The following is a 25,727-nucleotide window of genomic DNA, read 5'->3' as shown; positions in this document are numbered from 1 at the left end:
TGAAATAAAGAAATTCCATATAAGTACTGAAAAATCAAACAAACTTGTTTACTGTAAGAGAAGTCAGATGCTGGAATATGTTGCCCAGAGTGGCTGTGAATCCCCATCTTTTGACACTGGAGTGAGATGTGGTTCAGGGCAAGCGTCATCTGGGAAAGTGGCTCTAGAATAAAATGGAATATCCAGCCCTGGACATTAGGAGAAGGCCCTAATATATCTTTGGTTCTGCAGCATCCTTGTAAGGGGACAAAAGTGAGGGGGAAAAAAAAGTGTGAAAATTCCAAAAGTAGCGTGGGACCCAATAGTGTGATGGTGCTGGGTTTAGTCCTGCTCTTCCATACCCCTGAGAAAGCAGTGGGCAGCAGTGCTGTACCTGTGCTCTTAGTAGCTCCATCTCCTTTCCATTAGGCACTTGTGAGCCTTTTTATGCCCTCCCAGAGCCCTTCCGAATGATGTGAATAAAGGCCAGCTGAGGTGAGCTCCAATCAGAGGAAATGGAGGTGCTGCAATGAGATGTGCTTCAGTGGCTTTGCAAAGCGAAGGCATTGCTTAGCACCCTCTAGTCACTGTAGCTATCTCCCTCTGCTGCTTGGCTGTCCCGCATCCTATCCTTGTGCTGCTAAAGCTGTTCCAGGCTTTTTGCTTGTGTTATTCTGGGGATCATAATGAAGCAGCAGGCAGAAGTGGAGGCTGGAGCAAAGCTTGTGCCCTGCACCCTTTGTGTCAGGCTGAGGGGCTAGAAGTGGGCACAGCACTCAGGGCAGCTGCAGACTACTGACTGAAGGAGTTCTAGGGTTTTGTTTGAAATCAAGGGTATGGACCCCTTGACTGGAAAGGGGTGGGCAGGGTGGATCAGGGTTTTAACTCTTTCTTCTGCTTTTACCTGTACAAATCCACAGCTTTCCCAACCTTATTTGCAGCCAACTTCAAGGAGTGAGGAAAATCTTATGCGCTTCATGTATCAAAGGGAGCTATGCAATAAAATTGCCATCTCTTATCTTCCAGCCATTGGACAAGCAGCAAGCTTTGGTACGGCGAGAATCTGTTGTTAACATGGAAAACTTCAAAAGGCAGTATGCCAGAAGACGGTGGAAGGTATGGCAAGCAGCTTTTCATCCTGCTTGTGTAGGGCTGATGGGGATCTGCGGGCAAGGCAGAGCTTACACATGTAAAATTGTAAGACGCCTTAGATGAACAAAATGTATTTTGATGTGTGTCTGTTGGTGTTTTCATATTCTCATTCTTCCTTCTATTTGTAGCTTTCTTACAGCATTGTCTCCTTGTGCAACCACTTATCTCGTTCGCTGGTGAAAAAGGTCCTAATTCAGGATGAATGTTTGGTAGGTACATTCTTCAAAGGGGAAGAAGGGAATGAAATTTTACTGTGGATTGAAATTTGCAACACATTAATGTTTTGGTGTGGGAAAGCGGGCAAAAATTGTGGCATCCTTTGCATGCTTGTTAATGCTACTTCAAGTTGTATTATGCCAGAAATGCTGAGCAAGGAAAAATCGTGACTGCAGACCTTATGGGTGCTGGTCACATTTGTTTTACATGTGCATGGAGGCTGCACATTGTGTGGATGTGACAGCAGTGACTGTCCTGTCCAACTGAGAAATGAGCAGGTATGGAGAAAGTCTGCACAGCCCCTCATGACCAGCTGTGTGAAGGGGGACCTTTCAGTGGGCATAATCTGGAATGAAACTCCGGCATTTCTCGTACCTCTGCTTTTCTCTGTAAATGATACACTGATTATATCAGACTATTTAGCAGCATGGTATCTCATTTATGTGACTGGAACACCATTGACTTTTTATTTCAGAGAAACTGTGAAAGTGAAAGTGACAGTGAGGATCTTCTGCAAAGAAAAGCTGCTCTTCAGAAGAGAGGCAGCATATCCTAGTGTGATGAGAATCCCACAGGCAAGAAACAGGAAACTTTCATCCCTGCTGGAAAAAACAGCCCTGACAGCCTTACTGTCTGGATCCTCGGAATGATGCTTCTTACTTCTGAAGTGACACCAACAACTGGATAACGTTATTAATTATCTTCTGAGCATTTTAGAACACTGTTGATCCAGATTTCCAGGGAAGTGCCACAGCACAGGCTCCACTGGAGTGCTATTATATTTTGAGCTCTTTGTTGATATTTCAGTCTTTGTGATATCAACTTTACTCAGGATGCGGGCTTTCTACTTGATGTACTTTTACTGCAGAATCGTTCATATTCCACACAGGGATTAAACCTGTGTGTATTATTTCAGTCAGGGAAATTATTATCAAGCCTTAAGGAATTTTCTTATGATTTTTGTACTTGTTAATAGCGTAAATATTTGATAGCAGGTATTGATTGCTGTGGGCAGTTCTCACTCTGCTATTGCTGTTGTTGAAGAGAGAACCACAGTGCCACTGCACTCCATAACTTTGCCTTCACAAACCTGGCAGTCAGCAGTTCTCTATTCCAGTAAGGACTGTGCTGTAGCCATCATCTGGCTGATTGCAAGAGGACTAACACAGCTGCCGTGGATAATGAGCACAGCCAAAAAGAAATCTGTACTGGCTTGGAGGTTGTTTTGCACCAAGTAAAACATTTTTACAGAGTGATGGTGGGGTGCTTCACCAGCACAGGGCACTTGGAGAAGCCCTAAGGAATGGCCAAAATAGTCATTATTAGACTTGATTGTTTTAATTTATTAGCAAATTGGAAATTCATTAACACCTAGTTACATAGGTGTCGTTTACACGTCAACCCAAACTGCATACTTTTGGGTTTTATTCAAAGGGTTTATATTGAAGATTGAGTGAAGAAGCACTTTAATTTAGCGCCTTTCTGCTAGTAAGTTGCATAATTTTATCTACATTAGTTTATATGGAACATGCTAGTATTATCCAGTTGGTACAAAAAATGTGCACTGACGAGGCTATTTTTTGGTGGAATACACTAGTTGTTAAAAATCCACATTTACTTTGCCTTTAATATGTAAACTAAAAATTGCAAAGCAAGCTTTCTAGAAAAAGCTGAAGATTGATAGGAAAAACCAATTTTGTTTGGCTCTATGGTGGTCACATCCAGGTAAACCAGTGCTGAAAACTGGTATTAGGTTAATTTTGCTTGTCTTCCAGTTTCTTAGGAAGAAGGAAAATTATGCTGCTTGTATTTATATTTTTTGTATACTTGCTTAGGTAGAGGCTGAAATGCAGTTGACAAGAAAGCACTTCTGTGAAAGGATGGAAGTGTGCAAGAAGCATTGCAGAAGAGAGGTGGAAGGTAGGATCTGAGGGAAGAATAGTGATGTAAATTGAAGGAAGTAGTGAAGGGGCAAAAGCAGTGGGAAGGAGATATGTGAAGGAGGAGGTGAGGTGTGCAGGGAATTGGTGTGCAGGGAATTGGTGTGCAGGGAGGTGTGAAGGATTGAGAAGGTTGAAGGAAGGGAAAGAGAATGTAGGTAGAGGAGTTTGGGTGTTTTCGTTTGATTGGTATCTGTTTGTTTCCCCCATCTCCAATGAAGATGGGGTCATTTTGGTGAACAAAGGGAGTGTTAGAACTGTGCAGCTCCACAATCTTTGGCTGTCTTTTTCTCTTTTTTTTCCCAATAGTTTGGTTGTTCTAATAAACTGTACCTGTACAGTAGGCAGCTGGATGCTAGAAGTTTCAGATAAATCATCAGCCAGCCTGACATTTTTAAGAACTCTCTTAATTGAGTTAATTGAGTGCTGTGGCAATTTAACACCAGTTGAGGACCAGCTCTGTTGCTGCTACCATGTTTTTTCTTCCCCTTCTTTTACCAAATTGGAGTGGCACTTTGCACCCCAGGTAAGACTGAATCCACCCTTTTTTGTCCCCAGTCCTGGAGGTGTGACGTCTGCTAGTGGCTGTATTAGCACTTTGTCAAACTGGGGTTATCTCAGTAGTTGTCTCCACCAACCCATACCCCAGATTGAGCATTAGAAAATGCATTAAACAAACAAGGAGAAGTCATAGGACATTGAGCTGTTGTATGCCTGTTGTTTTTCATTTGTTTTCTTTTCCTTCCAAATTAATTCTCTTTGATCAGTTGAGCTTTGAGACATTTTTCAGTGAAGTCAACACACTGCAGCATGGCCTGGTTTGTTGGCAGCCACTCCTGTCTGTGCAAAGAGCGCTGGGTTTGGATTATGCAGCAACATTAAATTGGGACAGTGTTCCTACCATTTTTTTTTTGTTTGTTTTCTTGCTTTCAGCACACTTCTACAATGCTGGATGATCTTTCAAGTAGGCTAATAATTTGTTTTTCAATTTAGGTCACCTGTTGTTTGTTTCTGATTTGGGAATCTGCTCTTGTATTCATTTCTGTGAAGCACTTGGTGATATGTTCTTGAAATTGCTCTGCGCTGCCTGTGCTGTTTGCAGAGCTCTCAGAGTTCCAGGACACTTCATGCCTGCTGAAATCCTGGCCTGAATTCCTTTTTCTGCTGAGGTGATTGGACATGGATTGCTGGACATAAAGTTCTTTCACACTGTGAAACAGTATCACAGGGACCAGGCGGAGCATCTGTGGGGCTTCCATGTAGTATGTTGTACTTTGGTAGACTGAGGAGGACAAGATTCTTCATCAGTGGAGCATTTCCAATGTTTAAACCTTGGTTTTCATAAATTACATGTGGTCTTGTTAAATGTTTTACATGCTCCCCTTGACACTGTGTGATTTTTTTTAATGGAACAGGCTCCATATTTGTTGTATTCATACTTTGCTGGTTTTTATGTTGTTTTTTTTTTTTTTTTAATTGTGACAATTACACTCATCATAATTTGAGCTCAACTCGTTTATATCATTAATTGTCCTGTAGGAATTGAGAACAAATTCTCACTATATTGTTCACTTAGCTGCTTTGGGTATATATATTAAAAAATAGTAGCGGAAAAGGAAAAACATGTTCAATGCATGCAGAGTGCTGTAGTAACATTATGTGGGAGCAGTGATGGGAAGAGCTGTCTGGGGGAATCTGTCCCAAACAGAATGACAACGTGTCTTCAGTGAGGGGCCACCCAGCTCACCTGCTGGCTTCCCCTTGCTGCCCCAGAGCATTCCCTGGGCTATGGAAAACCAAATAAACTCAGAGCCAGAGATCTTTTTCAGAGTTCCCCATGTTTCACAGCATCTTTGGGTTACAAATGAGAGACTGTGGGGCACATGGCCCTGAGGGGATTGGCCTGGCCAGGCTGGGCCCCTCACACCTGCTCCCCTCAGCAGCAGGGGGCCCTGCCTGACTCACATCAACAGCTGTTTGCATAAACATACTGCTCCCATCAAGTCTGTATGTGGGTTGGAAATGCTGCTTAAATGTGAGCACGTGGCAGCAAGTACATCTCTGACAGTGTTCTGTGGAGAGCACTGCAAGATGGGTGAGAACGCAGAGGGTTTTTTGTTTTCTGTATCTCAGCTTTCCACGTGATCAATGTGACTTGGCTGATGTTCTCCATGTTTTTCATTTCAACACTCATCTTCACATAAACCTCAGAATTTGTGCAAGGCAGCACCATACCCTGCAGCAAGGAGCTGAGCCTGGTGGGGTGGTGAGTACAGCCAGCTGGGGGTGGCCATGGGGCGGGGGAGGTGGGTAGAGCCAGCTGGGGGTGGCTGAACCAGTGCTCATGGCATAGCTGTGCCCCATGAGCTAGCTAGGCTAGGGAAGCAGAGGTTGCGTCCATATGCAGAGCTGTGAGGAGCTGGAGGTGCAAAGAGCTATGGAGTCTTCAAAGAGAGGTAAGTGTTTCGTGGCTCTTGTGAGCAGCTTGGCTGGGAGAAGGGTGGTTGGAGGAAAGGCCTGGGGGAGACTGGATGGGGTGGAGAGCGAGCTCTGGCTCTAGGATGAGATGGAGGAGTGGGAGAGCTGCCCATGGCTCAGATTGTTTCTTGGTGTGAGTGCTGGGTTAGTTTGCTGTTAGTGCTGGTGCTGAGGCTATCACTGAGCGTTGTTTTTTTATAGCAGTTTGTCACAATGTGTGACTATCAGCCTCAGAGGTGCAACATTTTCCTGTCATACGCGGAACTGTGCTCAGTCACAGGGTGGGAAGCATCTAGTCAAGAAAATTAGATAAGAAATACTGTGTCACATCAGTAGCTCCAAAAATACTTCCTAACCTCCCCCCCAGCAATAAGCTGCATAAACTGCATTGGATGTTTTGTTAAAGACAACTGACTGAGGTATCCTGTAATGTTGTATATATAAATTGTGATAATATGATAATTAATTGGGGGTGAGGAGGAGCTTGTAATTCTGGTGGTTTAAAAAATGTTCTTACTCTCTATCTGCTGAAAATGGGCTGTAAAGTATTGATTTGGAATCTTAATTTCATTAGTTTGATTGCTTGCAGACATGGGAAGGTCTTTTTAAAGATATTTAGCTTAAAGCCTCTCGTTCAGTTGACAGAGGATGGGAAATGATATGTTTAGTCCCAGTTATACAATTCAAATGGCAGACAGCAGTGTAAGGATGGAGTTTGGGCTGTAGCACTGAGCCTGCCCTCAGGTCCTCACAGACCTTGGAAACCTGCAGCAGGGAAAAGTGAGTTCTAAAGTGTTTGCAACAAGTCTTCTTTTGAAATGGGATTGATTCTAAGCTCTTGAATATAAAACACCTGGAAAGGTGTGGAGCAGGCAGATGTGTGGTTGTAATAGTCTTTATCTGACTAAATTAATGCAGCTTTTCCATGCATTGTGTGTGATGCTGAAAGGGAGGTATCACACAAAAGAACATTTGATTTTTTTGGAGTTTAATTACATTTTAAGTGGGACCGTGGTGATCAGTGAGCAGGGCAGGCTGTGTGAAATGCCTGCTCCTACAGGATGGGGATCAGAGTTCCGTGCATGCAGACACATCACAGACACGTGCAGTGTGGTTGAGCCCGTCCTGCCTCCGGCTGCTCCCTCTGGAGGGCGCGTGCTTCTCCCTTTGCTGTTTCTTTCCCTGCTGCAGCTGTACCTGCATCACAGCTGGTTTCCCAGTCTCGATGGTTTGAAGCAGTTGGGACCTTTTGTTGCTTTAAAAGCAGAAACCATTTGGCCTATCATGGCGTGTGCCATTACACAGGAGCATTTTAAGCTATTACACATAAATCATTCTTGTAGCAGCCAGGGTCCTTACCTTTTTCCAGTGGAGAGCCCCAGTTGTGGGATATAACAGCTGCCCTCTTTGGTCCAGGGAACTTCTAAGTCCTGTATACAACATAGATACCATTGCATAGCGCTTCTGGAGGGATCTGCCTCAGTTTCCACATCCTTAAGTACCTTCCTCTGGAGCCAGCCATGGGGTTAGAGCTTTTTCTAATGAGTGCATGTGCAAGTGTGTCCAAGCCCAGTGCCACGCTGCTAAAGGGTCTGTTCTGTTTAACCACAGAGCTGTGTTCTGGGGGAGGTTTGTCCTTGTGCTGGAGCAGAGGAGAGAATGTCTGGGAGAGAAGGGAGTTGTGTTGCTTGCTGATTTTTGGTATAAAGAGTTAATGTAAAAGTAATCAGAGATATGCACTGGCCAGCTGTTGCCGTGGTCACTGCACTTCAGTCTGAAGTCCCCTTAGGAAAGTGCTGTCAGCTGTAATCTTCTAATCTGTGCTTTTCCTCTTTGTCTGGTAGCTGTGACCTTCTACCAGTCTTGGACAATTGGAAGGATGGGGGTGGTGGTCATTTGTCACCATTCTGAGGGTCGTCCAGGAGCAGTGAGGAATTATGTAAATGCTTCTGTGTAGTGGTTAGAATGATCTGAAACTCTGGATGTGGTGCTCAAAAGCACGTGAGAAGTGTTCCTTTTTTATTTTCTTTCTTTATCTGTGTTGTATGGGATCAAAAAGCACCTTCCAAAACCAGGTGATTGGTACTTGCTGGCGTCTCCTCATTTAATCTAAAATGAGCTTAACGAGGCTTTCCTGGAAAGCTGAGGGAACATGGGCCCCTAAATGACTGCGTATCAGTCTGATTCTGCTTCACTCCACTGCTCACGAGTAACACAGATGGTACCAGCTTGAGTAAATATACCTCATATGGCAACACTTGTCGTGCTTTGTGTTATACCTGTATGAAGATGATGTGATAGTAGTAGATTATAAGGGGTACTCAGATGCTTTCCCTATTGGGCCTTTAACATCTCACTTTAATAAGGATAAAGCAGGGCAGTAGTTGGCAATTTTCATTTTGTTTTTCAGAAGTGGGGGGAGGCATAGTGTTAAGAGACTGATTAATAAATATTACAAAGAGGTAGCTTAAAATGTTGAAGGGTTGGGCTTTCATTTGGCCTCATATATCAGTGTCTATCTCCATACATCTTTTAGGACCATGGTGTCCCAAATGACAGCAGATCTACTTTGGTCCTTTTTTTTCCCTGATACAAAGCCTGGTAAAACTGCATTGCCTACAGTGTTCTTCACAGCACTGGTGGATGGTGTGGTGCTGGTTGTGCTTGGTGACTTGTCCTGACTTTGGTGTCAGTTGATTGCTGTCTTTGTGCAAAATGAGCACAAGTGCTCCCAGACTGGTATTCCCTCTTTGTACTGATGGAATTTTATAATCATAGAACAAGGGCTACATAAAAATCAAGGCAATGGGAAGCTGGTCTGTTACAGATCTCCAAGCAGAGTGAGGACAATAGCCTCATTTAGGTTTATGGCAAGGTTTTGTTATTAGTCTTCCTATTCCTCCAATGCTGTGTGTGCGTTTGCATGCATTTGAATTATCTTCATCTGGAAGAAGATGCAGCTTTGTGCACTTCTGGCTTGTTATTATAACAGGAGGGATGTGACCAGAAAAAGTGGTTTTAGTCTTTGTGTAATGCACAATATTAGGAAAAACCCTTTCTCTGAGCTGTGCCTGAGGTTCAGAGCCAATATCGATAGGTGAGTTCTGGTCCTCTTGGCCCATCTGATCTAGAAGATTTTGTTTCAAATGTTTTTTAATTCTCCAGATAATTTGTTTTGCAGTGTCCTTAACGTTAGAAGAAGCTTCTGATATTCCCAGCATCTCTTCTGCGTGGGAATCAGTGTGTGTACGTTGCTCACTCTGAAGGAAGAAAATAAGATTAGCAGCAATTAGTCTCATGCTGTGTATGTACGCACTTTTTCTTATGCTGAATGCTAAGTTACCTATTTCTCGAGTGTGATGTTGCACTGAGGCTCTGCGTGGTCTGTGGGCACCACATCTTTTAAACACGCTCTGATTCTTCAGGATGTAGAGTAAAAAATCTCCAAAGAAATGGAAGCTGTTTTGAAATGGAGCAAAACAGGTTTTCAGCGTTCCCACGGGAAGCTTAGAATCAGATGAAGAGCCAATTTCCCCTGTTATATCTATGTCAGTGCTCATTCAGCATCAACTTAAATCGTTATATTTGTTAACCAAGAGGAGTTGGAAAGAACATTTCCATATATTCTTAACATACTTCCCTGGCCTTCAGTGTGTTTGATGTATAATGTTGGGGTACAGTAGACATCCTGTACTTAATAGCGCCGTACAACTGCTGTCAGCCAAAGGAAAGGTTCTGTCACCGTTGTTGTGTCCCTATAAGTACGTTAGGAAGTGGTGCTGTCTCCTCAGCTCTGTTTCTCTCTGGTAATTGCTGGGATTGCCATGTGCCAGGTTGAATCTGTTGGTTATTTAAACTCTTCTTATGCCAGGTGTGTGGTTTGCACCCAATTATGTGCTAATCTCCCAGTACCTGAGAAGTGACACAACATTTACTTTGGAGTTTTGTTCAGTAAAAAATGTAAACAGGACTGTGATCTTAAGGGCAGTTGTTTCAGAGCGTGCAGCACTGACAAAACGTTAATGGTGATCTGCCCGAGTGCTAAAGATCAGCCGAATGTGGGTAGAAGTTAACAACAATTTGCCTGGTCTCCCGGTGCCTTGGGGAGCTGCTGTATGGGGGAGTGCACAGCTCTATCTCAGCGTGCTATTTACGATCCCATGCTGCGCCTGTAACCATGGCATCTGAGCACCTTGTAGTCACGGACACGTTTTGTAACAGCGTGAAATGCCCTCTAAGGATTAGCAAGAAACCGCTCGACATTTATCACTTAAATTCTTGCTCATAAAGAGGAAAAGATTTGCATTCCCGCATTGCCTGCAAGGAACTGAGAGCATTTTCCATCCGTGTCTCCTGAGTTGCCGTCCTGCAAAACTGCTGCAACAAATGTGACTGCTGAAGCACCTTCCTGCAGGGCTGGTTCCTAATTTTCACACTATGTCAGCTTCCTTGTGATGTGAGGAGGACACCCTGCAGCAAAGCATGCAAATTGCTTTGGCTTAGCTGGGTCGTGACTTCTGTGTCCTTTCTAAGCTGCAACCAAGATAAGTGCTTGTTGGTTTCTTCTTGAAGTCATGAGCAGTTATCCTTCCAGTGTCATGTGAGCAATAGTATTACATTTGTATGGTTTAATTTAACTGCTGTGTGAGGGTGATGGCTTGAATTCCTTCAGTCCTCAGGGCATGTTCCTCAGGGCAGCTGTTCTGCAGAAGGTGGCTATGGGTGCATTGCATGCATTTCCTCAGTTGCAGCCTACAGTGACAGCAGTGGGATGCCTGCTGTCATTGCCACGTCACCCTGCTTATACTTCGAGCGCTGGCACTTGTTGGTACGCTTTATTCCATGCTTTGAACTTTGACCCTGTCACCTGTATTGTTTCATTCCAGGCTGCACTATCATGTGCTGTAAGACAGACTGTTCTTCCCATCGTGTAGAAACTATTTGCTTCTTCCTTGGAGTCCGTGTTTAACTCTGTCAGCATTTTCCTGTTGTTATGGAGGTAGCATGTGTTTCATCGTGGGCTTCCTTCTCTTCCTGCACTGTGCCATGACAGAATGGTTTGTCCTTGCTGCTAAGCTGTGTTGATTGAACCCTCTCAAATTTTGCAGTACATTATGTTCTTTTTTACTTCCCTGTGTTGCGTGTTTATGAAAAAATCTTAACATTTTATCAATGCATTTTCCTAATGTTGGCCATTGCATCCACATCTGGTGTTGCTGTATTTCCTCTTGCAGTATTTTTCTCTTTCAGTGCTGGCACACCTCTCCTATTTTGTCCCTGGTGGTGTATTTATTTTACTTGGGCATCTGTTTATCTTTACTAGTGACCATGAAGGTTTGTACTTATTTTTGGAGCACGTCCCTTATCTAAATCCTAACATTCCTTCTCCCAAATCAAAGCTGTCCTTTTATTTTCCTTCTCCTACCTGCTTGGAATTCGTCCTTCTGTGGGCATCTGTGGCTATGGAAAAAAAAAACAAGGTCATGTATTCAATTCCAGCTGAGCTACTTGTTTATCCACTGTCCTTATAGCAATGTGGTACCTTATAGTTAGCTACAAGTACCTCAAACACCCCTGGATTATTTTTCTACGTATACAAAGTGTTCATCTAATCCTGCATTTTGATTAAATATGCATTTCAAAGCAAGCAAGTATATCTATGGGCCTCGGGCTGTAACTGTTTGACTCTTGTTGTAGTAGTTCTGATTTCCAGCTGCTCAGCAGACAATTGTCACACACTGTGGACAAGAGCTGTAGTTTTTGCTTCTGGTAGCTGTGAACAGCCCAATTGAAGTCAGTGGAATCGCAGATAGAGAATAAGTCAAGTAAGATTTTCGCAAGCTGACTAATATTCCTTAATATATACTTTGAGCTCAGCATCCCACCTCAGCTCACATAGAGCACCTTCAGTCAGTATGACATTGTTGTGTTGTCTTTGATTTGTCAGCTTTGCACTAAGCAAGTAATAATTCCTGTGATGGGTTATGTGCCATATGAACAGGGCTCTGTTTTAAAAATGGTGCATCTTTAATAAAATGAAGCCATTTAATGCTGGAAGCTTTTATAAGGAGCACAAGCAAAAGGAATGACTTGCAACTTTTTCTGAACAAATTACATTGCGCCGTCAGCTACTTTGTTTGGAAGGAATAAAGGAAAAGATAAATCTGAGTACTGCCCAGGTTGCTGGCTGTAACTGGAAGCCATAGATTCTCTCATGCTCTTTGCCCGAGTTGTTTTTTTTCCTCTTCTGTTGTCTATAGTTGACAACACAAGTTACAAGAGGTGTATCTAATCTAGGTCAAAACCTGCCTCTCCTGCTACTAAGCTGTTTTCTTAAGTGCTGTGCTGGTTAGTTTTATAAGGGGAAAAAAAAAACAAAACACAAAAACCAAACAAAACCACAAAATCCCAGCTGTATTTAATTATAGCACCAAAAGTTCTAAATCTGGTGTAGCTCATTGGGATTTTCATGGATGGAAGATAGCGTGCTGTGGTCACTTGTTAACAGTGAAGGATGATAGCCAGTATTATGTATCTTCCTGAGGAGCTCATTTGTATCTTGGGCAGTTGGTCAGCGATGGATCTTCTTTAAAGCTCCAGGAGTTAATATGCTCTAATAACATTTCCTTACTGAAGTTGGAAGGATGCTGCATAGTACAGAATGGATTCTCAGGTATTTAGGGAAATCTGGTACTTGACAGCATGAAACTAAACTAGTCCATGGGAATTACAGACTGTTCTTTGCTTGGCGCTGAATGATTGAGAATTCATGTGTTTGCCTAATGTTCATTGAAGCTATTTGAGGAGAAGGAGTTTAAAAAAAAAAAGGAAAATATCCAGAGAACTAAAGGAGGGGAAACTGTTGATGACTGTCTTGTTAGTTTAGGAACAGTCTCGTGTCATGTGCACATACTCCAAGGTAATGGTATTCAGTGCTCTCCAGTAGGTGGCAGAGATTGCAACTCCTGTTGAGTTTCATGGCAGCATGGTCTTCTGGTACAACTTCAGGTTTGTTCTCAAGTTTGGGATCTTATGAATGTTTTTGTTGTATTTGTTATCACAGGCTGATCAGAACTGCAGTTTCAGCCTGCAGAACTCGACTCTCCTAGTCCGAGTAGAAACTGTACAACATCTGGTACTGATGTCTTGAGGGTGAGGGCTTGAGAATGCTGAACCATTTCTACATATTCATATAGGCTGTGCAGGAAGGCTGGGCCTTCTGGCCTGCCTATCTCAGAGCCTGCTGCCTGGCCTGGCTGCCCTGGAGTAGTGTCTGTGGGTGGGCACTGCCTTGTGCTGTGCCTTGCCCTGTGATGGGATGGCACCTTCAGGAGCTGTGTCCCAGCCAGCAGCATTCAGCAGCTACTTAAGACCTTTCAGGAGCTAAACAACTCCTACTGTTTGGAGCGGGAAAGAAATAGGCAGCTTGAGGGAATTAAAAATAACACCAAGGAAAACCTGTTTGGTAATCAGCTGAATGCTGGTGGCAGGGAGGTGAGGAGGAGGACCACGTGGAACTCAGCCAGCCCTGTGCCCCTTAGTGTGGTGTTTGGGCATGGGGATTAGTTATACCAAATCCTTGCTAGTGAAGAAGCTATGAAAACTGGGAGAAAATGTCTCAGCCATCAAGTAGACAGCCTAGAGAAATTTCACACTGCATTTTGTTGCCTTTTCTCCTCTTACTCATTGCTACTTTCTGCTCTCTTATGGACTGGCAGGCAGTGTCTCCTTTCTGGTCATATGCTTCAGAAAGTGCTGCTCATCACTGCACGTATTGCAATCCAGCAGCCCAGCTAAGTGGTCAGAATCCATCTTGCAGAGCACATATTCTTCTCTTCCAAGTCATATCCACAGAAAACTGGCTTTTTCTATCCCAAACCTATCAATATATGCCATCCAAGTGTGCATTTGTTGTTCAACTGTAATGCACAGGAGACCAGAAATCCTTTACTGAAATAAATGAACAGACGCTGTTCATCTCATTTTTGAGGAGCAATAGACAGGTACCCAGCTCAGTTCCCAATCTTTCTCAGCTGGAAGATCATTCCATTAATTCTTTAATTCACATTGTTGAGACTAATTTGAAACAGCTGCAGGTAGGCATGTAACTGATTGCAGAAGACCAGAGAGAGGTTTGTTGTGGTTTCTTTCCTTCCATGTTTAAGTGGTCTAAGTGAACTACTCAGTGAGCTCAGATGGGATATTTGGAAACACTTCTCTGAAAGCATGGCCAGGCACTGGAACGTGCTGCTGGGGTCACTGTCCCTGAAGGTGCTTAAGAAACGCTTAATGTGGTAGTAAGGGACATGGTTTAGCAGGGAAATGTTGCTGGACGGTTGAATGATTGGGGTTGGACTAGAAAATCTTGGAGGTCTTTTCTAATCCTGGTGATACTATGTTTCTGTGCTGTGCTCAGGTTGTACATGCCAAGGTTTGTGTTGATTTTGGATTGTTGCTTCTCTGATTCTGGTGTTTGGATTCTGGGTGTTTCTAATTTCTGAGGGGTGGGGGTTACAGGAGTGTTGTAAGTAAATGCAGTTATCAAGAGAACAGCGTGCCTCTAGCCAGTAGTACAAGAACAAATGATAGGAAGAAGCGCCTCTTTATTAGTGTAAATTGCATCAACCCTTGTCATTTAACAGCATACATAGGTTCTGATAGACAAGGTTACCCCTAATCAGCATGTCCACATTGATCTCTTACTGAGTTGTTTATTGGCTGAGCTATTTATTAGTATTTTACAGTAAAACTGTTTTGCCTCATCTGTTTTCTGGATGACTTAGGGCCCAGTCAGCCATGGCAGGAGGAAAATGCCTGCATGCTGCTCTGTGATTGAAGGTAAAGCCCAAGGCTTCACAGCACGTACAAATTCAGCTAGGTGGGAAGCACCTCTGAGCTCTTGGGTTAAATCTGATATTGAGTTGTGGAGACAGGAATTAAAGCAGACCCAGGAGTAGCCTTGGGAAAGTTTTCATCTGCCTGGCTCTCACTATTTCATTATCTGAACTGAAAATATTGGCAACGTTCCATGTGAAAGATTTCTTCTCACTGCTCCTTTTGAAGGTGACCTTTAAGTTTCCATACCATTTTCTGTGAGCAGGAACTTTATTTGCCCGGCAGCAGTGTGATATGGCAGTGGTAACAGCCCAGGACGTGCCATGGAAGAGAAACAAAAACTCTGCTTGAACTTCTTCACCCATCTCCTTCTGGACTGACCAGTGTAAGCAAGAATTTTCTTGTGAAAGCACAGGATTGGGTAACATGCTGCAGTGTGGCCTGTGCTAAATATACTGGGGTAAGATGGATCTCTTTGCACCTTGTATTTTCCCCATCTATGGGAAAGATGCTCCCTGATGGAAAATCATAGGGTAGAACTGCTCAGGTTGGAAAAGACCTTAAAGATCTTTGAGTCCAGCCATAACCTAACCATACTACCCTAACTCTAACAACCTGCTGCTAAATCCTGTCCCTGAGCACTGCATCCAGAACATTTTGACACCTTGAAGTGAAGGTGGGGAGGGTATTACATGTGTCTGTGGTGCTTCGTGGAGAAAAGAAGGAAAGCAAGAACAATGGAATGGAAGGAAATGTGAGAACAATGGGAAGAGAAAAGCTGCTTTTAGCCTTACACAGCGGCCATTGATTCCTGAAAGCAGAAGGATAATAATTCCTCATTGTGCAGCTTCCAGACAACAGTTAGAACAGAATATTTACTTTCTTTTAGAGACTGCAGGAATACAAATGAATTGAGAAGACTGGCAGAAGCCAAAGAAGGGTCAAAAAGAATTTAGAGACTAGGGAAGTAGCTTAGGCAAAGAGGAAAATGAAAGGAGCATAAGTGAAGGTGTGACTCGGCTCTTAGAGTTCTCAAAATTGATGTACTCAGATATAAATGAATCGCTTTTGTACTTTGCGTTCAAAAGGGATTTCAGGGATGAAAGATATAAATAGGGGAATATCATGGGCAAATGTTTTTTATGAGGAATGACCTCCTAGTGAAAAATGAGATGCCATAACTTTTAATGCTGCTAAGCAGTGTGTTGTAGCGTGCTGCACAGATGTGTTACAATCACTTCTGGGCCTTCACGTTTCATGTGGTTCCCTGGCTCTTGGCAAAACGGTGATGTTTGAACACTGCTACTCATAGGGGTGGCTTTACTGCTTTTACGATTACTCTTTAGCAACGAACAGCAGCAATCACAAGTGAAGGGAAATGCTTACTTTTCCTGGGCTTAATGATAACATTTATTAAAAGTAATGTTCTGACTTGAAAAACTAAATGACCTCCTGCCAAAAGAAATCGTGCACAGTGCTTTGCATGAAAGAATTATGTTAAAACATGAAATTTGCATTTGTTAGTTTTTTTCTGATGTCAAGTCCAGTTTCATGTGATGCAATTCTCTGTAAATATTAGCTTTATGAAATGCTGTGGCTATTCCTTTTTTGACCAGCAGTGAGTTTACTGTGCATTCAGTTAATGTGTACAGGCACATGTCTCTTGCGTACTACAGTTGGCATTCTTCCCGTTCATCCCCCCGATGTCCTGCCAAAGCTAACGAGCCTGTTTGCTTCTGTTGCTCCAGGGCCGTGGAAGCTGGATAACCTCTTTGGGCTTTGAAAGCAGAGGGGCAGATGGGCTCGGTCTGTTCACATCCATGTGACACCGGAGCTGGGTGATTTAGAGCTCAGTTTTGCATCTTCCCTTATTTCCATCCAGAGATTCTCTTTGCCTTCACTCACCGAGTAGGAGAGAATACATGGTGGGGGGCAGGGGGGATCAAAACAGTTAAACAAATGCTGTTTTCTTTTGTAACTGTGTTGCTAAAGGGATGTGAAGTTGAGACACAACTACAGTGTTGTGCAATGATGGTGCTTAACAGTGGAGAACCAAATCTTGCTCCTAAGGCCTCATAGATGTTGAGCTGATAAGAGTGCAGCTGGGGAGAGGCAATCCCACGAGTGGTGCTTTGACTCTTTCTAGTGTCTTTATGCACAGAATTTTGAGCACAAATCATGTCAGGTACATTTTGGCTGTGCACTGAACGCTGTCATGTTGAGCTTACTTCAGTTACTAATTTGAGGTTTTAATAATACATACACTGAGTGCTACGTATCCATGCATACATTAGCTTGGAATTAGTACTGCAAATGAATTTCATTGTTGTTCAGATATAGATGCTGTCCCTTTTACATCCTCATTCATCACCTTCCAGTGCAAACTCCTGTTTTCTGTGTGTTTTTCCCATTTGTTCTCTGATTTGATCATTTTGGCCTGAGGCACAGAATAGCATCTTCACAGAAACTGACTTTTAACCACGTGAAAAAGTTCCCAACCAAGATAAAGAAAGGAAGAGATGGTGATGGACAGATGGTACGTGTGAGTTACTTCAGAGCGGCTCCTACTCTGAATTTCAGTGCATTGGGATCCCTGGGAGGACAAGGGAAGTGAGACAGCCAGCTGCGACCTCCAGCTCTGAGAAGTGCTGACAGTGTGGCAGTGCTGGGTTTGTGCTGCACTGAGGCCAGCTGGCTGTGTGGATGTGGCTGGAGATTACTTTCTGATAAATAGCAGTTAGCACAGCTCTGCTTGGTAGGAACAGGAAGTGCCACGCGGAAGGACTGACAATCCAAAATATGAGTCAGAAAATGAAATTACTGAGTGACACAGATGCATATATATCAGTGCCTCCACTCCTGGCAGGACTGCACAGGCAAAATGTTCTCATAACAGCTTCCTTCATATACCTTAGATGCACAGTAAAAGAGCAAGTGTTGTGATGAGTAACGTACAGAAGACATGGGTGTCTGGTATTTTTAGTTTAGCAGTCAGATTTTCTGTACGTTTCACAGTGATGTAGGCTGGCTTTAGGCGTGTTTCTTAATGGTCACAGCTGCTTCTTGCACACCTGAACAGTGGCTGACTCCTTCCTTTGTCTGCCATCAGTAAACTTGACCCTCTAAAATATGTTTCTCTTTCTCTTCCCTTGTGTGAATTGTGAATTCATTGGACGTGTCTTGTCTGTGAATGAGCCCTTACAGAGAAGTGATTGTGGCATGACCTTTCTTTATTGAGACGAGTATATAATAAGACTCTCCTCATGCATTTCTGAACAATAAGAGCAGCATTTATTCCAACAAATCTGGACCCTGGTTTGGTTATGTAATTGCATAAGCAAATCGCTGTGATTTCAGTATTGCTTCCAACTGACAAAATTCTACCCACGCAGACCTAATTGCAAGATGGGGTCATGAACAGCAGTTTGATGTGCTCCTTGATTAGATAGAAGATATGTTCAGCCTCACACACTTCAGGTGCTCTCCTTTTTTCTCCCCTTTAAGCCAGTTGCTTCTGTGCTACCAGTGAAAATCCAGTACCTGTTCTTCTAATTGTTGGCCCATTTCTATACAAAATGATTTCTGAGTTACATCCAAAAGCATATAGACCCCCCTTTCATTGCCATGACAACAGCAATACATGCCAATGTTAGCAATGTCTGCTGGAAAAAAGTCAGGAAAAGCAAAACACAGTTAACTGGGAGATTTCAGATGTAAATCCATTTTTATGTAACAATCCATAGTTAACCTTGTACTGTGAAGAAGTGGTTATGAGCGAGCCCTGTATAAATAGCTCAGTTTAATGAGTCCTAGACATCGCATTACCAAAGAAAAGTACAAGAATAATGAGAGTGGTCATAGTCCTGGTATCATGTCTGTGTTGGAAGAGAAAATAAGGAGTGAAACGTGGCTGCTAAACAAAGGGTCATTAGTTGTAGAAAAAAATAACTGTTATAGTGTACATAGTTCTGCCATTATCATTCTGTTCTCATGATCGTCTGGGATTAAATTACTATTGATAGGATTACAAAATGATGCATTTAAGATTTATTTTAAAATAAATGAAGTAATAATAGGAAATGATAGGTGGAAAAAAACAGGTCCCGTGGACCTGAGCACTAGAAGAAGACCAAATAAAGCTGGGAAGGAAGACAGCTGGGGGGCTTAGACTTGAGAGGCTTAATCTTGCTGTGAGGGAGGGGGAGAGGACAAATGCTGTTTCCCAGGGAGGAGTTGTGGTTCTGTTCTCCTTGGTCTCTATCTGGAGTTCTCCCATAGAATAATCTTTTCCCCCTGCAAATCTGAAGCTGCAGATGGCTGCAGGGCTCATCTTCCCTCTGGTGTGCTCAAAAGAGTTTCAGGAACCTCTTCAGTTTCTAAAGGATAGAAATGCTATATATCTTAGTTGAGGTAGCAGATACCTAGTGGCAACTGTAGGCAAAGTCAGGGAGAACATAGAGCTTGTTACCATTATTTTATACCCTTATTTTTAGACCTGTGGATCCTGGTGGCTTCAGCTGGTTTCTCAGGAGTTCTGCTTTATTACAAGGAGGTTGATTTAGGCCTCCTCATCCTGTATCATTTGCCATCCTGGGATTTCTGTGGGTCAGAGAAGTCCTGAGTGCCAGCTGGCTGGAAGTGCAGGCAGTATCTCAGGCGGTGTTTCAGTGGGTGGGTGCTAAAAGAGTCCTCCTGAATTCCCAGAGAAACCGTGTAAGTCGCTTCTAGATGCTGTCTGAGACTTTGAAAATACTGTTATCATTTCACAGTGTCACTGCGCTCACTGCTGTGGCTTTTAAATTGGGTATCAGAACTTTCTGGCAGGTGGGGAGTGGGCAGTGAGGGGCTTGTATGCAGCCTTCCTTAAAGGTGAGGCAATGCTTACAATCCTAAAGAACATAACTTAAATCTGAGATGGTTCTTGATCAACCTGCCCATCTGTTTTTCTCTCTAGCCATAGACTATTTCATATTTGTGAGCCTGTACATTCAGCAGCCTGTGTCGCACAGGAAGGTAAAGCTTAAAAGCCTATGGAGGTTCATAGACTTCTCAGTATGCAAAAAGAAAATGATGACTGGAAATAAACCACGTCTTCTAGAGCAGTGAGACATGCGAGGTGTTTTTAGTTTGGATGATGGCATTGCTTTCAAGATAATTTTAATAGTTGCCACCTAATAAAACTAGCTTTATATGAGGATTCCAAAGGAGAAATTGCAGTTGTCCTTGGGACGCAGCACTTGAGGGGATGAAGCCTTTATCAATGCTAAGCTGGAAATCCTTTATTTTTGTTGCTCCTCTTACTCCTCCCCTCTTTATTTGGCAGCATATTGTTTATTTCTAAACAATAATGATCACAAACTACACAGCAAATGGTTATTCAAGGTATTTTAGAGAATTAGGTACTTTGAATACTGTTAGAGTCATCCTACACACTTAAAAATACACTCTGAAATGATGGGAAGATGGTCAATTTAGAACACACTGCTGTTAATTTGTTCCCTTGGCTCTTGTATTCTCAGCACTTCAGGTCCCAGGCTGGAGACTGGCTGCAATCATATCTGCACTGTAACTCTGTAGATTCCAATAACATGCCAAGACACCATTTGCATGTGGCCAAATTTCAAGACCAAAGCCGTAGGCTCTCAGTGCTGTGAGATGGCTGAAGGGCTCTGGCAGAACTTAACAACAGCAAAAAGAAAAACCTCATGTGGACGTATGCGTGATTTGACAGTATTTTAAGGTCTGCAAACTGGAGGAGCTCCTTGAGCTCTGTACAGCGCTTGGCTGGTGATAGAGCCTGCGAGCCATAAAAGCTGCAGTTAGCGATAAGGTTCGTGTCCATGCTGTGGGTCCTGTCAGCATGTGGGTGTGGGGCACATTGAGGAGCACTGCTCAGCGGCTGCTCCCTTCCACTGCTGCTGTGACGGGCGGCAGAGCTGCATGGAGATAGTTAAAGGAAGCTGCTGAGTATTTTGATGTATCTGATGAACTTATTTCTCACAAAGCATCCACATTTTAAACATTTAAAGTGAGCTTTACAATGTTCTGATAGCTCACGCTGCCTTCTGGTGCTGTTTGCTTGTGAAGTGGCCTTAGCAATGAGTTAATGCTGATTCACAGCGCGCTGCCCGTGGTGTCAGGCAGGACGTTACACTCACAGCCATAGAACTGAACTGCGGGCTGTGCCTGAGCAACGACACACCTTCTGCACCACGTCTCAGCGCAGTGACGCTGCACAGAGCAGTTGCTAACAGAGCTGTTTTTGGTCTGAGTTTAACATGGGTGTTTGAGGCTGGATTTTCCAAGCGAGACATTTGTGTTTCCTGCAGTAAATACAACTGAATCCTGAGGCAGCTGTTGAAGCTCAGGCCGCGTCCCTCATCCCGCAGGTGCCGGGCGGGCGGAGCGGCCCTGCGCGTGGAGGCGGGGAGCGGCCGGCATCTCGCGAGAGCCGCGCTCGGGCCCCGCGAGATCTCGGCGCCGCCTTCCCCCTCGGTGCCCGCGTCATGTTTTCTCTTTGACAAGCCGCTCCCGCACGCCGGACGCTGCCGCCCGCGGTGGGCTCGGCTCATGCCCCCGCCCCGAGCTGTGCCGCCCGCCCCGAGCTGTGCCGCCCGCACGCCGCTGCCCGGTGAGCGTTCGGCCGCGGGGCGCCGGGGGCTGCTGGGGACGGGCGGCCCTGAGGAGCGCGACAAGGGGGGAGGGGGGGGGGGTGTCCGCAGCGCCGCCCGGCGGGTGCGGCCGGGGAGAGCCACAGCCTCGGGGAGACCCGGCACCGCCACGGGAGGTCGGGGGGATCGAGGAGGTCGGTGGGTGCGAGGAGGCCGCGGCTCCGGGGCCGGGCGTGGAGCGGAGCGATGGGCGGACGGGCGGCAGGTGGGGCCGGGCGGGTGGAACCGCGCCGCTGTGAGCGGGATGGAGCGGGATGGAGATACTGCGTCCTGAGGGGGACACGGACGGGCCGGCTCCGCACGGAACACGCGTTCCGCTCCCAGCCGGGTCTCTCCCCTCAGCGTTACGGGCGGATCTGCCCGAAATTGCGGAGCGGCCTGCACGGGGCCGTAGGTGTGCGGGCATCTCCTGATCGCAGCGCCAACCCCGTCGTCTCCCCGTGCCTCACACGCTGGCTCCTATTGGCAGCAGTGGAAAATCGCTGTGTGTGACGGCTGACATGTTTTGTAGCCGAACGTGGCGGTTTTGTTTATAACACGGAGTGCTGCGATTTGCTTTTAGGGCAGGCAGGCAGCTCTCCATGTTTGTCAGGGGCAGAACCCCTTTGTTAATCTCTCTCCTTCACAATCTGCAGTGGATACGTGCATATGTTGCCTCAGCGAACGCATCTTTATGTTCATTTTCAGACCTGTTTGTGTCACATCTCTGCTGCTTTTTGCTTCATAGGCTTCTTCCTTTGCAGTAGCTGGGACTGTTTGATATATATGCACACATATATTATGTGGTGATGCTGATCATATTGGTTGCGTAGCTGAGTGTTCTGTACTGTTAGAGCCTTGAGTTTTGATAGAAACTAAGTTTACACATCCCAAATGAACGCTGCTCTTTGGAGGTACCATACAAACCTCATCTTCATTGCTCAGGAATGTGGGACTGCAGAGGATGTGGATCTCAGGGCTGAGTCTCACATAATTATGGGAAAAATATAATAGACATTTAATCTGGCAAGGTAGGCTGTGAACCTGGTCAGCATGGTACAGCTTCCCAGTATCCGAAGAGGAATCTATTAATTTCGTATGGAAGATTAAAGGCTGTACAATGTTAAAATGCCGTGGGACAGGTGAAGGACATGGCCAGTCTCCTGCCCTGTTGTCTTTCCTTTAGAATGAAACATCTGGGCTCCTTCTGTCCAACTATAAACAAACCCGTGCATGGTTGAGACTTCCCTCTTTGCTCATACATTCTTGTTCAGCCATATTATGTATATCTTGTTCATTGCCTTAATATTAAGGGTTCCCATGTTTCTTTGCGCAGTCACTGAGAGGTCTGCCTAGTTGTTAATTAAGAATAATAGTGATATAAAGCCTTTTGGCTTACTTTTGGTGGGCGGTTGTTGTCTTTTTAATTTCATTTAGTCCTCGAATTGAACAATAGCTCACCAGTGAAAGCTGTTCCTTCTCTTATTTCAAAACTGAAAGAAATGGGTATTAGTTAATTAGGAAAGGCTTTTAAGTGGCCTAAAAAGTCAGTTGGATGTTATTTCAGATAGGCAGCTGGTTTTTAAAGGAAGCCTGCAGCCACGGCTTGCATGATTTGAAGCATCAGGAATAGCGGGAGTGGAGGTGCAGATGGGATAAACTCTATGTGAAATTAGTCATGATACACAGGGTGCTAAAATAAAAGGAATATACACTTAATACTTTAGTTAGGGTTCACTTTCAGTATTCTTTTTTCCTTGCAGTTTCTCATGTATTTTTTTTAATGATTGTGGTGTAGAAAAGCGCTTTTATCCCTCTTTACTTAAAAGGGACGGAGGTGTGTAAGCATTATATGGATTGCCAGAAGAACTTGGTAGAACAGACATTTGAGATCTGATCATGGGTTGTTATGAAGCCATTATCTGCTCAATAAAACAAGCTTCATTTAGATCCTGTAGTGATGCTCAGTCGTCTATTGTTTATTTGACTTTTTAATCTTCACAAATATATATTGGTTATATATAGGGCACCTTTGTATCTTGCTGGTTTAACTTCCTGTTGCCAGAGTGATCTTACAAACACAAGCAACATGGTGCTCACCATTTGCTTTCTTGTGATTATTTCTCAGAAGTTCTCAAGCCCTGCTACTGCCAGCAGGTTTTGTTCTCTTCTGTCTTCATAGTGGTGACACTCATAATATGGCCTTCAAATGCAGGAGGTGTTTTCTCCTTTGAAACATCTAAACCTTGTAAAATGAAACTCGCCTTTCCAACGGCTGCTGAAGAAGCTGCAGATGCTTGTTTTGCAGCACAGTAACTTCACAGTAAGCCATGTAATGTCCAAGGATTGAGAAAAAGAGCCTGGGACCCAGCGGCTGTGGAATTTGCCAGTCCACAGCAGGTGTAATTGTGGCCTGGGAACTGGCCAGGTATATTTTCTGGCCTTGACCGCGTGTTGTGATTGACCTGATGACATCAAGCTGATTGGGACTGTATTGGGGTGGCTAAAGCAATTGTGTTCTCTGCTGGAAGCTGGAATTAATTTGCCGCGTAGAGAACAGCCTCCAGTTGGAGTCTTCGTTACTGGTGATAACTTTGAGAAATATTTTGACTTTCTTTTGCTTTCAGCAGGATTTAACGTGGGGATGTTCTCCTCAAACATTTCCCTACAAATGCATGACTTTATGTAACATAACTTTATCTTTGAGTACTGGTTATACTCTGAGTCAAGGAATGGAACTACTAATGCTAAGTGAATAACTTGTTAGTTTGCATTAAGTTCCAATCTAGCTTTTGAGTCCATTTTATTGCTCTTTGTTTAATATTGAATAAAAAATGGGCTCCGTTGTACTTAGGTTGCTCTGAAAGTTGTGCCTCTTATTTATAAATTTCTATGGGAACTACAGCAGATCCAAAGAGCTCGATAACACTACTAGATGATTTCAGTTTAAATTATTGTGGGTGGTGTACAACAGAAATAGAAGTGTTTATGTTGTGTTGGTTTTTAAGTGTAAGTGATTAGATTGAGACTATTGATTGAAGGGTTGGAGCACCTCTCCTATGAAGAAAGCTAGCTCACTTAGCCTTTGGTTAGCTTGGAGAAGAGAAAGTTTTGGGGAGTCCTCATTGTGGCCTTCCAGTCCTTGAAGGAAGCTTGTAAGCAGAAGGGAGGCAGACTTCTTACATGGTCTTGTAGTGATAAGACAAAGGGGAATGGCTTTAAACTGAAAGGAGGAGTTCAGTTTAGATGTTAGGAAGCAATTTGTTGCTCAGAGGGTGGTGAGGCAGTGGCACAGGCTGCCTGGAGAAGCTGTGGGTGCCCCATTCCTGCAGGCATTCAAGTCCAGGTTAGATGGGGCCCTGGGCAGCCTGATCTGATGGGCATCAGCCCTGTCTGTGACAGGGGGTTGGAGCTCAGTAATCTGTATGGTCCCTTCCAACCTAAGCCATTTTATGATTGTACTTTGGCTGGGCACTAGAACAGGATCCCCAGGGCAGTGGTCTCGAGTTTCTGGAGTGTAAGGAGCTTTTAGACAACACCCTCAGACATAAGGTTTGAATTTTGGATGGGCCTGTGTGAAGCCAAGAGTTGGACTTCATCATCTTTATGGGTCCCTTCCAACTCAGGATATTCTGTGATTAGCTGTGCATTTTGGCCAGTGATGAACAAGGGCCTGCATGCCGCTCTAGACATGGGGCTCTAGGCAGCTGGTTTGAGCAGAGGTGTCCCTGCCTGCAGCAAACATAGGAACTAGATAATCTTTAAGGGCCCTTCCAACCCAAACCATCCTGTGATTCTGAAATACTGAACAAATAACTAGGTGTCATTATGTTCTGTTAGGATTAATTTTAAGTGTCACAGTTTGCCCTGGCCATGAGCAACATGGAGGATCTTCTATGTTTTGTGTTGTTCATAGGTTTTACATTGCTGGCCTGTGAGAAGACTTGGGTGAACTCTGTCCTTACGGTATTTGTGAGGGATCTGCAGGTTGTTCATAAAGTGTCTCTGCTTAAAGCCCATCTAATGGTATTGAAGAAAGTCCTGGTCTTCATTTTGGAGCTGTGTAATGCCATTGATTGATGCTTCTGACTGTTTGAGTGGTTTGAGAGAACCCAGGTGTGGCGGTTCACAGAGCTCTGAAACACTCCTATGGGGTAACTTAGCATCTCTGGTAGTAGTGATAGTTGTAGTTATGTCCTGGTAAGCAGAAATCTTCAGAAGTTTCCATGGCTGTCTGCAAACAGCACCAGAGTGAAACTGGCCTGTGTTAATTTCATTGCTGTCCTCTGAATGGGTAGACTGGGAAATATCCAATAGCTCTATTGGTTTAGAGTTTCAAAAAGCAGTTTATATTATTGATGTTTTTTTTGTCTGGGTTGTTTCAGAACTGGAAAATCTCGGAGCTTCAAGGGAAGGTCAGCACTCGTTAGGAGTTGTAGGAGTTGAGTTGATTTAGTTAAATTCATGCTGCTTTTTG

General features: G+C 44.1%; 2 protein-coding genes across 29 annotated transcripts in view; both read left to right on the top strand.

Moving 5' to 3' along the window:
• The window catches only part of DAPK2 (death associated protein kinase 2), a 46,336-nt gene extending 41,427 nt beyond the window's left edge, over window positions 1–4,909 (top strand). For both annotated transcript variants that reach the window (XM_015872501.3, XM_085515800.1), the window contains exons 10-12: window positions 1,006–1,095; window positions 1,260–1,340; window positions 1,823–4,909. In XM_015872501.3, coding sequence (XP_015727987.2) covers window positions 1,006–1,095; window positions 1,260–1,340; window positions 1,823–1,903 — 252 coding nt within the window. In that variant the 3' untranslated portion in view covers window positions 1,904–4,909. The remainder of the gene's footprint in view (window positions 1–1,005; window positions 1,096–1,259; window positions 1,341–1,822) is intronic.
• A 454-nt stretch (window positions 4,910–5,363) lies between these two features.
• Window positions 5,364–25,727, top strand: part of HERC1 (HECT and RLD domain containing E3 ubiquitin protein ligase family member 1) — a 98,632-nt gene continuing 78,268 nt past the window's right edge. For 25 of the 27 annotated variants that reach the window (XM_085515755.1, XM_085515744.1, XM_085515752.1 and 22 more), the window contains exon 1: window positions 21,068–21,231. The gene's annotated coding sequence lies outside the window, so the exon portion shown is untranslated. Of the gene's footprint in view, window positions 5,554–21,067; window positions 21,232–21,328; window positions 21,406–25,727 lie in introns of those variants that run through there. The other 2 variants (XM_085515739.1, XM_085515738.1) reach the window with 2 other exon arrangements.

The sequence above is a fragment of the Coturnix japonica genome, chromosome 14 (genome assembly GCF_054131305.1).
Source record: "Coturnix japonica strain WE chromosome 14, WE-NBRP24, whole genome shotgun sequence".
NCBI classification, from domain to species: domain Eukaryota; kingdom Metazoa; phylum Chordata; class Aves; order Galliformes; family Phasianidae; genus Coturnix; species Coturnix japonica.
Note: the sequence above shows the minus strand (reverse complement) of the source record. Positions and strands in the feature narration are given on the sequence as shown.